At 36.5% G+C, this 18335-nt stretch overlaps 1 protein-coding gene across 1 annotated transcript in view; it reads left to right on the forward strand.

Moving 5' to 3' along the window:
* Positions 1–18335, forward strand: part of LOC135226630 (uncharacterized) — a 110640-nt gene that overhangs the window by 43969 nt on the left and 48336 nt on the right. Inside the window, exon 5 of the mRNA XM_064266344.1 lies at positions 7755–7895. Within this exon, the coding sequence (XP_064122414.1) occupies positions 7755–7895 (141 nt within the window). The remainder of the gene's footprint in view (positions 1–7754; positions 7896–18335) is intronic.

Consider the following 18335-nt stretch of genomic DNA (forward strand, 5'->3'; position numbering starts at 1 on the left):
TCTCTAGAACAATATTTAGATTTATGGTGAATTTTTTGAAAAAATAAATTTTTTACGTCCGCACGTTACGAATTCATGCATCATTTTGTGATAGAATTTTCTCTGTGTTGCTTTGATTGTTTTACAATGTGTTATATACCAAAATTATCGTAATTTAGTGTACAATACAATGGAAAAAAAAGTAATTCGTTAGCTTTAACCGTTTTGCTCACAGCGCGATTTGAATGCAATTATATGTGAAATTTTGTTTTTGCGCTATCATATATTGCATTATATTTATATATGATAATGATTTTTTTTTCATTTCTGGTGGTTGCATACTAAACTTCAGGCAATGACAAAAAAGGAGCCAAAAATGAACTCTTAATCTTGAAAACTAAGCATGCTGTGATTTTTTTTAAAAATATTTTTTCCGCTTTGGCGCTCACTCCGAGACCCTCTCGGATACGGGAGACAATTTTTATTATACCCCTTAGGCGTTTAAGGGTTAATAAACGTGACTCTTCATCAAGTACACATTGCTAATAACCACTTTTTAAGTCAAACTTAGAAAAAACTTTAGCTTAGGACAATTCGGGCAGTACATCATCCATCAAAGGCATTGGATGAAATTCCATTTATGAGCTTGATTTAATTCCTGGGATCAGTGCATACCCTAGTATCCCCATTGACTTAGTTGCCGTAACCATCCTGCTGACATAATCTGTTGGTTGATCAACTTTACACACAATTTTATTCTTAGCCATTTCATCAGTAATTTTCTTTAATTTCCCTTTTTGACTAATTGGAATTCTGCATGAGGTTATTGCCACAGGTTGTACTGCTTCAGCAACAGTTAACCCTTAAATGCCGAGCCTGTATTTCTGAAAGTGTCTCCTGTATGCTGTTGGCGTTTGGGAGTGAGCGCCGAAGCAGAAAAGTTTTTTTTTCAAAAAATCCCAGCACGCTTAGTTTTCAAGATTAAGAGTTCATTTTTGGCTCCTTTTTTTGTCATTGTCTGAAGTTTAGTATGCAACCATCAGAAATGAAAAAAATATCATTATCATATACGTATAAATATTGGAATATATGACAGCGCAAAAAAATTTTCATATATAATTGTATACAAATCGCGCTGTGAGCAAAACTGTTTAACCTAATGAGTTAATTATTTTTTAGTTGTATTGTACACTAAATTGCAATGATTTTGGTATATAACAAATTGTAAAATGATCAAAGCAACACAGAGAAAATATTATCACAATATGATGCATGAATTCGTAACACGCAATGTAAAAAAAGTAGTTTTCAAAAATTCACCATAAATCAAAATATTGTGCTAGAGACTTCTTGTTTGTTGCAAAATGAATGTAATTGATTGAATATTACTAGACTGTGTGTGTTGTAGCTTACAATTACAGTTTTCGACCATTTCGGTCGAGTTAAAGTTGACTGAAGGTCAAATATTTTTCTATTTATCGTTATTTATACTTTTTGTTGTATTGTACATGAAATTGTACACATTTTCATATATAAGACTTTATGTAACGGCTAATATAAAACGGTGCAAACATTACGACAATCGGATGAAAGAATTTCTGATTTTTTTGGAAGAGTTACCGCGCGGACATAAGGAAAAAGTTTTTTTCAAAAATTCACCATAAATCGAAATATTGTGCTGGAGACTTCCAATTTATTTGTTGCAAAATAAAGGTAAATGATTGAATATTACTAGAATGTAAGAGATTTAGCTTATAATTACGTTTTTCGACCATTTTGGTCGCGTCAAAGTGGACCGAATGTTGAAATTTTGGCATTTATCGTGATTTATATGAAAATATTTCAAAACTGAATAAAGCTACAACAATGGGTTGTTTTTTTGTTATATTCTACATGAAATCGTGCACATTTTCATATATAAAACTTTATGTAATGGCTAATATAAAACAGTGCAAAATTACGACAATCGGATGAAAGAATTTCACATTTTTTCGGCAGAGTTACTGTGCGGACGTAGAGAGAGTTTTTTTTTCAAAAATTCACCATAAATCGAAATATTGTGCTAGAGACTTCCAATTTGTTGCAAAATGAAGGTAAATGATTGAATATTACTAGAATGTAAGAGTTTTAGCTTACAATTGCAGTTTTTCAACCATTTCGGTTGAGTTAATGTTGACCGAAGGTTGAAATTTTGGCACTTATCGTGATTTATGTGAAAATATTTCAAAATTGATAAAAGCTACTACCATGGGTTGTTTATTGTTGTATTCTGCATGAAATTGCGCACATTTTCATATCTAAAACTTTATGTAACAGCTAATATAAAATGGTGCAAACATTATGAAAATCGGACAAAAGAATTTCTGATTTTTTTGGCAGTTACCGCTCGGATGTAAGGAAAATTGTTTTTTTTCAAAAATTCACCATAAATTGAAATATTGTGCTAGAGACTTCCAATTTGTTTCAAAATGAAGGTAAATGATTGAATATTACTAGAATGTAAGGCCCCGTCCACACGGTCGAGCTTTGGTTGACGAACTTCGTCCGATGTGACGTCAGAAGCGGAGAAACAGCAGGGAAAATCAGAACTTTACCACAGTTTCTCCGCTTCTGACGTCACATCGAACAAAGTTCGTCGAGCAAAGCTCGGCCGTGTGGACGGGCCCTATGAGTTTTAGCTTACAATTGCGTTTTTCGACCATTTCGGTCGAGCCAAAGTTAACCTAAGGTTGAAATTTTGCTACTTATCGTGATTTATATGAAAATATTTCAAAACTGATTAAAGATACAAGCATGGGTGGTTTATTTTGCTGTATTTTACATGAAGTTGCGCACATTTTCATATATAAAACTTTATGTAACGTCTAATATAAAATGGTTCAAACATTACGACAATCTGACGAAAGAATTTCTGATATTTTTGGCACAGTTACCGCGCTGATACAAGGAAAAAGTTTTTTTCAAAGATTCACCATAAATCAAAATATTGTGCTAGAGACTTCCAATTTGTTGCAAAATGAAGGTAAATGATTGAATATTGCTAGAATGTAAGAGTTTAACTTACAATTGCGTTTTTTTACCATTTCGGTCTAGTCAAAGTTGACCGAAGGTTGAAATTTTGGCATTTATCGTTATTTATATGAAAATATTTCAAAACTGATAAAAGCTACAAACATGGGTTGTTTATTGTTGTATTCTACAGGAAATTGCACACATTGTAATATATAAAACTCTATGTCAGCTAATATAAAATGGTGCAAAAATTACGTCAAAGTGACAAAATAATTTCTGAGATGTGTCGCTGATGCTTTTTAGTGCGAGAAGAAAGAAATTCGAGCATGCGTGCCTGGGTAACGCTTGTAAACAAAACAACAGCTTGATCTGTGAACTCCCAGCATCCCTTAAGGCGCGTGATTCAAAATTTTTTTGCCAAGTAGGCCTATAACTATTTTTCCGCGAATATTTAAAAAACTTTTTACCATTGATGTATTTTACGTCAATTAAGCACTCAACAGACGATTTTTGTCGATATAAAATACGTCCAATAGGCGTTTAAGGTTAAATGCACCTTACATGGCAGAGTGCCTATCTCATCATTAAAATCATCAGAATTAATAGACTGTATCATTTACAACACAAATATTTCCTTATTATGGTTGGCAAACCTATTTGTTCAGATGCTCTTTTACCAAGAAAAGGTTTAAAATTCTCTTTCACCACTACAAATTCTACGGAATATTTTTTATGATTCATACACTTTCTTAAAATTGCTCTACACTTACCCAATGGCAACAGTAGTGGATGTCCGTGCCTCTAGCATTGTATCACTTGTACATAAATCATGGTTCGGTACATGTTTTACGGGAATGACATTTATACTTGCACCACTATCTACCTGAAATTTAACTCTAAAACCATCAATTTTCATTTCTGCAGATACCAATTTATCACTCATTGGACTCTTATCCACTTTAAGGACATATTCAACACTGGAATCATCTGATTCATTAGTTTCTACCGTCTCTAACTCATTTACTTTACTATTACCCTTAGGCTTGATTTTGTATTCAGAATTACTAGGACATTTCACAGCAAAGTGATTGAATCTACTATATTTAGGGCAATGTTTTCCATAAGCAGGACATTTATTTTTTTACCATTCATAATTCTGATTACAAAATTTACAATTTTTAAGATTTATACCTTTTGAGCTAGCAGCTGCATCGCCTTTCACATTCTGAGTAGTACTTATATTAGAATGTCTATCACTTGACAGCTTTGGCTTATGACTCATCTTCTGCACAGTGTCAATATTACCCTCTTTATACACAGACATTTGCTTCCTCGAAGCTTTGTAACTTGCACACATATCAGTTGTTTTCTGCAAATCTAACTTTTCAGCATCAAAGAACTTTTTTCTTAGTTTATCATCAGCGCAGCCAAAAACAATCTGATCCCCGAGAGCCTTATCTTCTCCATTGTCATACTTACAATTTTTAATAAGAATTTTAAGCCTTGTAATGTAAGATTCAACAGATTCACTAGTATTGAGTGCACATCCTAAACTTACATCTTTACACAGTTACATTTACTAACTCAAACAATTATAGAAATATCAAGAATAGTAACAGAAATGTAGGTTACACTTATTATGTATAGCCTAGAACAGCCACAGATGTAGAAACAATATAACAGTAATGAAAGATTCTCAGGTAAGTAAAATAACATTTATATTTAGTGTCGTTATTATACAAAAATAAAAGTTTGTCAACTTCTGTGGAAAGAAATGCTACTTTGTTGACTTCGTTGTCAGGAAATCCAAAGAATATGGTAGGCTTAGCTTAGTCCCTAAAGTTTGCACTGTTCCAGTATAGAAAAAACATAACAACAAGAAAAGATTCTCAAATAAGTAAAACAACATTTGTATTTATTGTCTGTTGTTGGGAAATCCAAAGCCTAGGCTTAGCCTAGTGCTAAACTCTTGCACATTTCCAAAACTAGCCTATACCATATTTAGTGTTCAATCCCAGAATTTTAGGCCATATTAAATTGGTCTTTAAATATCAAACCTTACAGAGTATATACAGTAAACAATATTTGAAGGTTTTTTTTATGAAAAACATAGTAAAGATGCAGTTTACATACTTTTCATTATATTTACCCAAAGCATTCAAGTAAGGTTTTCTTAGGATTTTTTACAATTTTCTGGCTTATGACAATTTTTGGCTTATGACGCATCTCATGAATGGAACCCCCGTCGTAAACTGGGGGCTACTTGTAATCGTTATTGCAGTGAATTCCACACAATCTAAGATGTTTCATTGGAATGTCACCTACTATTTTGTTTGTGGTTCCTTTTAAGTGTAGTGGACCTGAGTTGCGGTGATTTAAGGCCAAAAATGAATTGAGGAACCTTAACACAAATGAAAAAGTTGAAAGGTTGCAGATTAGGCCGACTTCAAAGTGAAGGAAATTAGGTTAACTCGGAGGTTTAGCATAATTACATACCGTATATTTCGGCGTATAAGTCGACCGGAAGATAAGTCGACCCCCCAATTCTGAGTAAATTTTAATAATTTTAACTAATATCGGGTATATTAGTCGACCTATAAAATGTGAGGCCAACCGTATGCCCAAAATAAGCAGCAGGGTAAAATGTATCATATAAAATAACCTGAATGTTATTACAGTACATATGTGAGGCCAACCATACGCTTAATATAAGCAGCAGGGTAAAAGGTATCATATATAATAACCTAAATGTTATTACGGTACACATGTTGCTCTACTTACCATAAGAAACAGGTAATATACTCAGTATATTAACAAGTCTGTGTTATATATAAAAGATGAATACTGGCAAATATGATTAGAAATGACGACACGAAAGATACGTTACTCGAGTGTAATGTAAACAAACAAAGTGCTAACTAACGCTGCATAACAGCCTACGTATATATGTATGTACAAACTGCCACTCAAGTTAATGTTTTGATTGGGTTGTTAAAACGACGTGCCAGTATTTTATTATTATGTTGGAATATTCCTTGACCATTGGTTCTTCTATGGCATAAACAGATTCACTTTTTGTTACCGTTAGATAAGTCGACCCCCTAATTTTGGCATGATTTTTTGGGGCTAAAGGGTCAACTTATACGCCGAAATATACGGTATATTTCACTTCTAAGGAAATGATAGGAAGCGAGATTGGCTTGCTGCTGTAGATTGAATTTGAAATAGGCAGCTGTGACTTTGATTGAATCCTGGGGCACGCTACAAAGGTTACTTCCACAATGAGGCGTGTGGCAGCGCATTTGCAAGTAGATGTAATGATGACATCAATACACTGCCTACAAACACGTGGAGGGGATCAGAAAATGCTTTGAAGACTAAACACGATCCCTTTTGCGTGAGTTATGTTACTGAGTAATCACAGGGTGTAGGATAATGGCTTACACAAGATGAATGTTATGTACCTGCACTATAGTAAAAAGAGTCACTACGGGGCACTTAATAATTCATAAAGCACTATGGAAGGACACTTACTGCATTACCAAGCTCAAGGAGGGAGCTGGTTACATAATACAATGACTGGAAGTGATGCTTGGGGAGTGACTAAGGACCAAAAGTTACTTGTAGCAATGAAATGTAAAAGTATCAGAAAATGTAAGGATGAGTGACTGCTTAAACCATTTAATTCACACAGTACCTTGTAGTCTGGCTTCGTCCATCTCCAATGGCAGTGTAGATAGAGGGAAAGCGCAATGGAGAGAGTAATTACACGTGGAGCAATCTTTAATGAGGTAGGGGGAGTCGAGGTCCAAGGAAGAAACTTCTGTTGCATGCACTTTTATCAACTGTGCCTCTACTTCCGATCTGTTGGGTAGATGGCAGATGTTCCAGTATAATCTTGGTTTTTCGAATTCAGCGTTGGCAGCTTAATCCACTGGGTAATCTGTTGGAAAGAAAATGGCTGGCAGCAGTGTTTGTGGAAGAGAAAGCTGTGCGTCACAGAGATCTTTCGTAAAATGTGGTTGGGGAGTCACTACAGTTGTATGGATTTTTGTTTAGTATGAATATTTTGATGTTTTTTTGATATGGGGATGTTAATAATTTAGAACATACTGTATATTGTGACTGCTGAAGACGTGGTTTCTTATGAGCTGACTACTGTTTTCTTTATTTTAAAAGGGACTGAAATATCTGGGATAGTTTTACGTATACAAAATAGGATAATCGTAAGTAAAGGATTTGTTGGGTGTTGTTGGTGGTAAAGTAAACAAAAGAAATTAATCAAGAAAATCCTTGACAAGATAGATCACAGAAGCAGACTGGCAATTTGTGACAAGTGAAAACTTTGTTCCAGGTGCGGATGATTATATGACCACAAATATATGGTGAATTATAAGTAATGTATTTGTTTTAGAACAGTACAACTGTACAATTTTCCATTACTTTGTCAATGAAAACCCATGTAAGTTAAGAGGAATTTAATATTTTAATGTTATCAAGAGGTTACAAAAATGAGAATCTGACAAGCCTTACCTCTAATTATTGCTTTTGATCTATTGTAAAATTTACACCCAAAGAACCTCCTTGTTATTCATTTTCATTGCTGTAGTTAACATGGTGTACAAGGAAAAAATGTTGAAATCTCAAATCTTATAACTTATCCTTCTGACTAATTAAGGTAATCTTATAAATCTGTAGGAAGTTTAGATGAAATTTAAGTGGTTTTCCTGTGTAGTTATATATATATATATTTATTTTCCCAGGATACTCCCGAGAGAGGAAAAGTCTCCTGAATCGTTAAGGGAGGTGGCTGAATTTTCTTCACCAAAGTTGCCCTCTGTGACTGACTCATTGGACAATGTTATGAAAAACATTAACTACATTTTTGATAGTGAGAAGTCTGGGTAAGTTTCAAACTTTTCTGATAATGATTTTTCATAACTACAGTTCTTTTGCTCTTGAACCACCACCTTGCATGTTCAGCATTGGAATGTACAGCAGTGATTATTCTCCTGTGCATAATAAACCAATACGTACCTCAAATACCATGTATTATCATGCTTAGTTTGGAAATTTTATCATTTACACATGAAAATATCCCACCATTTCATGGCATGAGAAATGAATGAGGGAACAACTGGTTGCATAAACTTTATTTCAGATGAAGCAAAATGATCTAAACCCCATTCCTTTTCACAGTTATCAGAACACAGCTTCTTGATGGTCAGAAACTCTGTATCTTAATTGAAGAAAATGAGTAGGGGGTTAATTGGATTACTAACAAGAAAAAATACATTGTGTTAAACTGTTCACAATATAGTAGAATGCTTCCTTATCAAGTATCAGATGGATATTATAAAACCTATAATGATAAGCCTTTTTGCCAAATTCTGGAATTACTTATGTTGTGTGTTAACTAACCTAGACTCAACAAATGGAAAATGGAACTTGTTAGGTTCAGCATCAGCCCATGTGGGAATTTCTTCATGTATGAGATCCTCATTTAGGAGCAGCCTACCAACTGAGGTTGTAAATAGTCCTACTCCAATCAGTCCAAAAATACATAAGATAAGGTGATCAACACACTCTTTTGGTTTATTATTTTTACTTTGTAGTATGTATGGTTGCCTCCTCAATTGGCGTACCGAGTTAGATTCCCCGCTCGGCCAGCATGGAATCAGAGGAATTTATTTCTGGTGCCTAGAAATTAATTTCTCTATATAATATGGTTCAGATCCCACAACAAGCTGTATGTCCCATTGCAAGGTAACCAATTGGTTCCTAGCCACATAAAAATATCTAATTCTTTTGGCCAGCCCTAGGAGAGCTGTTAATTGGCTCACTGGTCTGGTTAAACTAAGATATACTTAAACTTTATTTCCTGAGATGGACATGTAGGACTTTGAGGCCCTTCTATCCATGTAACATTGTGCAGCCTCTTCAGATGTCACTTTCAGTTTTTTAAAATGTAGGAGGATTCTTCTCTCTCTCTCTCTCTCTCTCTCTCTCTCTCTCTCTCTCTCTCTCTCTCTCTCTCTCTCTGTGTGTCTGATTGTAATATATACTGTACTACAAGAATTGAACTCATTAAGTGGGTAAAAGAACCTTTGAGATGAGTTCATATATCTGGAAATGGTAAGATTTATTGGAATATTCTGTAAAAATTTAAGCTGTAGATATACCATTACAGGCGGCCCTCGGTTAGCAGCAGGGGTTCCGTTCCTGGCCGCAGACGCTAAGTGATTTTCAACGCTAAGCGATTTTAAAGCCTACGGCCGCCGCACACCTTTTAAAATTCTAGACCAGTTAACAGCGCCCTAGAGCAGTCAAACGGCGCTGTAATCCCCCAATGGCGCAATAAGTAAAATTATATTTATGCAGTGTAGTACTATAGAATTTATTGTGCAGTACTACTGTACAGTATATTTCTGGGTTTACCTGTGTTCGCCGGTGAAAAGGTCCTTTTAGCCTCTTTTCTGATATAAATACTTTCTAAATATACCAGAGAAAAAGTTAGCATTGGTATCCAGAGGTTACTACCCTCGCGCAAGCACCCCAAGGGCGTCGTGTATAAAGTTCAGGGCGTGTGAAAGCCACAATTCACAGGTATCCTGCCATTTAGAGTATTCCCTGTCAAAATCCCCTATGAAGGATGTGCCGTACCAACGGTCCCATCCGCACCGTCTTGAACTACCCCCGCTACCGCCCGACGCGAGCGCCCTCACTCATCCTTCTTTAGAAATTGGGACAGTAAACAAGCGTTTTCGCCTGTGAATTTTTGTGCCCCAATTTTTTGGATTATTAATGATGGCTGTAGCTCAGATGTCTCAGACACCTAAGTTGAGTACCCCAATTTCTGTTTTTTCAATAGATATAAAATTGGAGTTCCATTTTAGACCCGTGTGCTCGTATAATGTATTGCGTGAGCACGGTGTCTCAGCCATCTTCAATGCTGCGGGCGGGAACGCGAGGCATTGTTGTTGTTATTGTTACAGTAAATTTTTTTAGCGAAGCTGTTTCAGCATGCTGTCCCTCTCATCACATGTTTTAATAAACAATATTTCTATATTAGGGACATGACAGTGCATGTCACCGCCATATAATAATCATTTCTAAGTTATTTAGAATAAAGATATTATTCAAGGGATCGTTATCCCAGAATGGCGGTTGTATCAACACGGTCGAGTTCCGACAATATAGAAAATACATAATTTCTTATATTACGTTACAAGAGTGGGAGTTCCTATGCAAAGCTCATTTAATAATTAAATTATATATAAAACATAATCTATAGATAAGAGAAACGAGGAATATTGGAGATTTCTCCCTTCCTCTTTCTCTTTCCCTCCGTGAGCTATCTAGGCCTCCTTCTCTCTCTCTCTCTTTCGTAATATAATTAGTTTATATTTTGCATGTGATAATTTTGATATTTTAAGTATAAGTTAGTATACTTACGGTAGTAACCGAGAGTGTTATAAGTATAAGAACTGTCTAATGGTATACTAATAAAACTTATTAAGATACCTAATTTGAAGAAGGACTGGATCATTCCCTCCCTCTTCAATCGAGCTTAACAAGTAGTTACATAGATATAACTAAAGCCTAGATTGAACTAAGCTCGGTCCTAATACATTTATACAAACCATTGAATTGGTCGATTTTGGTTACTCTCTCAGGTTACATGATTATTATACAATGGTAGTTAACTTTATAAGAGCCAGATCCTTGTACCATATATAGCCTGCTTAAGCTAGGCTAGGCTTATTAATTAGACTAATTTTCCTGTTGAGCCCTCTTCTGGTCGGTAAAATATCACGATAACCCACGGGGTAATATGGCCAGGTAACTTATAGGCGACCACCCTAACCATTGTGATACCAGCCCAAGGCTTGGTAGCCGTGTCGCATTACCACTTCTTGGTGGTGCTCTACACTTGGTTGCTGGTGGTCAGCCTAATCAGTAACTAGGCCACTAGGTGAATCCTAGGTTTCTGAGTAAATATTTCCCTAAAGGTTGGTGACATCCATGACCAGTAGGTTGGCCAATTGTGATCACGGGGTAGTCAGTCTCTAAGCAACCACTACTCACAATATCACGCCTCCCCTCCACACACACACACACACACACACACACACACACACACACACACACACACACACACACACCCCATATCCTTCTCTCACGAGAGGGATAAGGCCTGGGGGACAGGGTCAGTAGTGAGTAAACGAGACAATATTAGTCCCGTTTACGCTGCAGATCAAAAGGAAAGGGTTTCCGTGGAGGCAGAGGGTATAAGCCAGCACCAAACCAGTGAGACCTATCAGGTAGGAGGGAGACTGTACTGGTTCAGAGATCAATGGAACTTCAGCCCTTGGGTTCACAGCATCATTTCCAAGGGTCTGAGGTGGAGGTGAAAAAAGGGGTCACCACCTCTTCCAGTGAACTTCTTCCAGATACCAACAACGGATCTGGAGGAGTACACCAAAGATCTCTTACAGAAGAAAGCTATAAAAAAAGTAAAGAGCTTGAAATTCCAGGGACGTCTGTTCACTGTACCAAACAAGAATTCAACCAAAAGAAGAGTCATACTGGACTTGTCCAAACTCAATTCTTATATTCTTTGCGACAAGTTCCGTATGCTGACAGTCTCGCAGGTGCAGACCTTACTTCCCCATGGGGCCGTCACCACCTCTATAGATCTTACAGACGCCTATTATCATGTTCCAATAGCAAGGAATTTCTTTCCGTACCTAGGCTTCCGTCTAGGCAACAAGTCGTATGCATTCAGAGTAATGCCATTCGGCCTCAATATAGCACCCAGAATATTCACAAAACTAGGAGAGACAGTAGTACAAGAGCTCAGGAACCACGGGATAATGCTGGCAGCCTATCTAGACGACTGGCTCATTTGGGCGACCACAGTCGAAGAATGTCGCAAAGCGACAGCCAAAGTCATAGAGTTTTGCAACGTCTAGGATTTCAATTGAACATTGCAAAATCACGGCTGGAACCAGCTTCCCAATTCCATTGGCTAGGGATACAATGGGACCTGAAGCATAACAAGCTATCTCTTCCGCCTAAAAAGGCCAAGGAGATAGCGGTAGCTACAAAACAATTTATCAGGAACAAGAAGGCATCTCAACGTACTCAAGAGAGACTCCTCGGATTACCGCAGTTTGTGTCAGTAACAGATGTCCTACTAAAAGCCAGATTGAAAGACATCAACCGAGTTTGGAGAAAGAGAGCCAACATCCATCTCAGAGACAAAGTCTCAGTAATTCCTCCTGTATTGACAAAAAGACTTCTTCCATGGACAATTCCCAAGAATCTTTCCAGGGCAGTGCCAATGCAATTTCCTCCTCCGAAAGTGACGATTCATACAGACGTAACTCAATGGTTGGGGAGGATATTCTCAACATCAGAAAACTCAAGGCAAATGGTCGAACAGTCTCAAACAGTTCCACATAAACGTGCTGGAAGCTATGGCGGTTTTTCTGATGTTAAGATATTTGTCTCCACCCAGAACAACCATGTGAGGATAGTCTCGGACAGTCTAGTGGTAGTCCACTGTATAAATAGGGGGGGTTCCAAATCACCCAAACTGAATCATGTTATGATAGCAATTTTTACCTTGGCAGCAAAAATGCACTGGTTCCTGTCAGCAACCCATCTGGCAGGAGTCAGGAATGTAATAGCAGACGCTCTATCCAGGACCAAACCACTAGAGTCAGAATGGTCCCTAGACATGAATTCTTTTCGTTGAATCTCCGGTCAGGTTCCAGGCCTTCAATTAGACTTATTTATAACAAAATCCAACCACAAGCTCCCATGCTATGTGGCTCCCAACCAGGACCCTCTGGCTTATGCCACGGAAGCGCTGTCGATAGACTGGAATCTCTGGCAGAAGATTTATCTGTTCCCTCCAGTGAATCTTCTGATGAGAGTGCTACACAAGCTACATTCCTTCAAAGGACAAGTAGCCCTGGTAGCCCCCAAATGGCCCAAAAGCAACGGGTTTCCGCTCCTACTAGAGCTGAAACGCCATCCCAAACAAATCCCTCGCCCGGAACTGACACAAACAGTACAAACTCAGATTGTGTAAGCTTCCTCAAGAATTCTGCAAACCCTAACTTTATGGATTTCATGAAGTTTGCAGCTCAAAAAGATATGAGTATTGATCCGGACAATGTCATATTCATAGAATCTGACAAAAAGGGATTCAACGCTTAGGCAATATGATTCGGCTGTTAAGAAACTATCTGAATTCTTAAAGCATTTAGATATTCATCAAATGACCCCAAATTTGGCAATTTCTTTCTTTACAACATTGTTTGAAAAAGGCTTAGCCGCCAATACCATTACAAGAATCAAATCAAATCAGCCTTGAAAAAGATATTTCAAGTCGGATTCAATATAAATTTAGCAGATTCATATTTCTCGTCCATCCCTATAGCATGTGCAGGTCTTAGACCAACTACCCGTCCACAAAAGGTCACTTGGTTCTTGAACGATGTCCTAAAACTGGCTTCGGACATGAATAATGAATCCTGCTCTTATATTACGCTTTTAAGGAAAACTTTGTTTCTTACAGCCATGGCCTCAGGCGCCAGAATATCAGAACTTGCAGCTCTCTCTCATAATTCCGAAAACATAGATTTCCTTCCATCAGGAGAAGTGTTGCTCTCTCTGGACAGAAGTTTCCTGGCAAAAAACGAAGACCCTCAAAACAGATGGTCTCCCTGGAAAATTATTCCTCTACCCCAGGACACATCTCTGTGCCCAGTTGCAACTCTGGAGTCCTTTTTGGCCAGGACCTCCTCAAGGTCCTCCCGCCCTTTCTTTACTAGAGAGCAAGGTGGCACTATCTCTATACAAGGTATTAGACAGCAGATACTCTATTTTATAAAACAAGCTAACCCGGAGTCATTTCCACATGCTCATGACATTCGGGCGGTAGCTACATCAATTAATTATTTTCAAAACATGAATTTTGAAGATCTTAAGAAATATACAGGTTGGAAATCATCTTTAGTTTTCAAACGCCACTATGTATTTGAAAAATATTCAAGCTCTAAAATATTCAACCATAGCCGCAGGGAGTCTAGTCTCCCCGAATAACATTCCTTTATCTTCCTGTCCTTCATTTTCTATCCCTCTCCTAACCCCTCCTCCTTTCTACCTGCCGCCGCACTCATACTCGCCACGATGCCTCTCTCCTTGGTGGGACAGAGCCGGGCGCCCAGGTCAAGTTAGGAGGTTCTCATGCATTTAATTCAGAACAGCCTTACGATCTCCGCAGTCTTAGTTTAATATTTATCGCAAATAACATACTTATGTTTGGGTTAATTCTGTTACCTGTAATCATAATTAATTATAAGTTGTAACCTAAGTCTTAGTCTTTAAGTTTAGTTTACTAAGTTTCCTAATTGTTATATCATTATTATTAAGTAAACTTATATGTTATAATATAATTATTTCATTTTTCCCATTAAGTTTACTTGATTTAAAATCTTGAGGCTTGGAAGGCATTCTCTTGTATATTTTCAACGGCGAACACAGGTCGACCCAGAAAAGGGATTTTGACGAAGGAAAAATCTATTTCTGGGGAGAGACCTGTGTCGCTGGTGAACCCTGACCCCCATCCTTTTCCTTTTCCCATCCCAGTACCTATCCAAGCCAATAAAGACATCCAAAAAGTAAAGAAGGCTGTGTGAGGGTGCTCGCGTCGGGCGGTAGTGGGGGTAGTTCAAGACGGTGCGGATGGGACCGTTGGTATGGCGCACCCTTTATAGGGGGTTTTGACAAGGAATACTCTAAATGGCAGGATACCTGTGAATTGTGGCTTTCACACGCCCTGAAGTCTATACACGATGCCCTTGGTGTGCTCGCGCGAGGGTAGTAACCTCTGCATACCAATGCTAACTTTTTCTCTGGTATATTTAGAAAGTATTTATATCAGAAAAGAGGCTAAAAGGACCTTTTCACCGGGCGACACAGGTCTTTCCCCAGAAATAGATTTTTACTTCGTCAAAATCCCTTTATAGTACAGGCGGCCCTCGGTTATCGGCAGGGGTTCCATTCCTGGCCGCTGACGCTAAGTGATTTTCGGCGCTAAGCGATTTTAAAGCCTACTGCCGTTGCACACCTTCTTTCAATACTCTAGACCAGTCAAAGGCGCCGCAATGGCGCAATAAGTAAAATTATATTTATGCATTATGGTACTATAGAATTTACTGTACAGTAGTACTATACGGTACATCATTATATTATAAATACTGTAAAGTGAAAAAAGCCTAGCTTTAATCCTTTAGGTGTCTAGAGTATGTAAAGATATAATAAGGTTTATACAGTGTACAGGTAGCTGTAGTATTCAAGTTATGATAATTCGTCTTACGATAGTCCGATTTTATGAGAGACCAAATTACAGTAGCCTAACTTGATCCCATCTTCTAGTTACATAAGTTCAATAACAGCAAAAGAGAATGATGAAACATTATACTCGTTGCATGAATGTGTACAGCCATGAACAACCGAACGAGAAACGACCTTTTTTTTCTTTTCTAAGTACAACCGAATTGGATAACATCCGTTTGGCTTGTATTTCAATCATCGTACTACGGTACACTATTACTGTAGTTGTTATAAATGACGTTATGTAGAATAGAACTGAGATATCTTAATGTAATAACTTTATTTGCTGTAGATCAAAGATCAATATAGATCAAAGATCAATTGGGAAATATACTGTTAAATTTAAACTTAGTTATAACTGAAGCTGAGAAAACTGCCAATGACTATTATCGTACATCGGTAACAAGGATAAAACTCCAGTAAACGTATGCCATCAACCACAACCGTAGATAAAATTGAGATAAAATAATTTTAATCAAAACTGCTGTGCTTGAAAGAACACATTTTATTGTTGGTTTCACGCCAATATAAGTTAAATAACGTAAAGTTTGTATTACGATGATATAAAGGAGAATTGCGAATTGAACCACATAATTTTTTTACGCAATAAACATGCCGCCAACGTAATCTGTTAACGAAAAAAAAAGTAGTTCACATTCACAACGAGACATATTCAATTCATATTTCCACCTAAACACACGTTGTATAAGGAAAAATTACCTTGTCTCATATAAGTCAAGTATCTAGATATTCGTTTATGCTAACTAGAAGCAAGAGAATTCGCTCAGAATTGCGTTTGTTAATTATGGCAAAACAAACTCGTATTTGCCATCAGCTGATTTCAAACCACAACATTGGCCACTCCGTGGAATACTGGCTTAGATTTGCCGTAGTATTTTATAATACAATAATATGAGAATTCATACAATATTATTGGATATAGTGAAGTAATGTATAACTTTTTAAAGGATTTATGGAAAAGATTCATAATTAATAAAATAACACCATGCAGTCTCGGACAAGAACGAACATGAAAGAACATCCCCTGACAACGTAGAGTGTAGTTACAAATGCTGCCTTAATTTGTATCATATTTATGTACAAAAATAATATGTTCATACACATTTTAAACATAAAAGCATAAACATTTATAAAATCGACACATCGATCGCTAAATTGCACTCTTTTTAACTCTATATTTTCGGAAGAGAGGCAGACGGCGGCTTACTAGAATGAACATGAAAAAACATCGTATTTGATAATGTAAAGGGTAGTTTCAAAAGCTGCATTTTTATCATATTTCTGCACAGAAATGAAAATACCCTATACGTAATACATTTTCATACACATTTTAAACATAAAAGCATGAACATTTATAAAAAAAAAACACATCGATCGCTAGCTAATTTGCACTTTTTTTAACTCTATATTTTTGGAAGAGCAGCAGGCGGCAGCTCACAAGAAAGAACATGAAAAAACATCGCATTTGATAACATAAAGGGCAATTTCAAAAACTGCCTTTTTATCATATTCAGCACAGAAATAAAAATACCGTTTCTGTAATACATTTGCATACACATTTTAGACATAAAAACATAAAGATTTATAAATCGACACATCCATAGCTAAATTTGCACTTATGTAACTATATTTTCGAAATAGAACAGCGTCAGAGGCATATATTTTACCCCAATACTTATGTAATAACTCTCCATAAAATTTTTTAATATAATTTTCATAACCTTTATGGTCTGAACGGCCTTTCTACAAATGTATTAACCCATTAGACAACGGCGCTAGCTGTGCTGTTAATTGAAAATTGTGCCATAAAAATACCTTAAAATATCTTATTTTTTTAATGAATATTTTTGACAACAGCCGTAAAACCGATTCGCCGCTGAGGGATTGTGCCGTTAACCACTGGCCACCTGTTTAATAAATACTGTAAAGTGAAAAAAAGCCTAGCTTTAATCCTTTGGATGTCTAGAGTATGTAAAGATATAATAAGGTTTTATACAGTGTACAGGTAGCTGTAGTGTTCAAGTTACGATAATTCATCTTACGATAATCCAATTTTATGAGAGACCAAATTACAATAGCCTAACTTGATCCCATCTTCTAGTTACATAAGTTCAAAAACAGCAAAAGAGAATTATGAGAGTATGGTTTTAACGTTATACTCGTTGCGTAAATGTGTACAGCCATGAACAACTGAATGAAAAACAACTTTTTTTTTTTCTAAGTGCAACTGAATTGAATAACATCCATTTGGCTTGTATTTCAATCATCGTACTACGGTACACTATTACCGTAGTTGTTATAAATGACGTTATGTAGAATAGAACTGAGATATCTTAATGTAACAACTTTATTCGCTATAGATCAAAGATCAATTGGGAAATATACTGTTAAATTTAAACTTAGTTATAACTGAAGCTGAGAAAACTGTTCAAGCTGCTAATGACTATTATCGTGCATCGGCAACAAGGACAAAACTCCAGTAAATGTATGCCATCAAACACAACCGTAGATAAAATTGAGATAAAATAATTTTAATCAAAACTACTGTGCTTGAAAGAACACATTTTACTCCAGTAAACGTATGCCATCAAACACAACCGTAGATAAAATTGTGATAAAATAATTTTAATCAAAACTACTGTGCTTGAAAGAACACATTTTACTGTTGGTTTCACGCCGATATAAGACAAATAATTTTATGCAATAAACATGCCAACAACTAATCTGTTAACGAAAAAAAAAATTAGTTCACAATCACAACAAGACCTATTCCATTCATATTTCCACCTAAAAACACGTCGTATAAGGAAAAATTACCTTGTCTCATATAAGTCAAGTATCTGGATATTTGTTTATGCTAACGAGAAGCAAGAAAATTTGCTCAGAATTGCTTTAAATATGGCGAAACAAAC

Source organism: Macrobrachium nipponense, chromosome 15, assembly GCF_015104395.2.
Source record: "Macrobrachium nipponense isolate FS-2020 chromosome 15, ASM1510439v2, whole genome shotgun sequence".
Classification (NCBI taxonomy): domain Eukaryota; kingdom Metazoa; phylum Arthropoda; class Malacostraca; order Decapoda; family Palaemonidae; genus Macrobrachium; species Macrobrachium nipponense.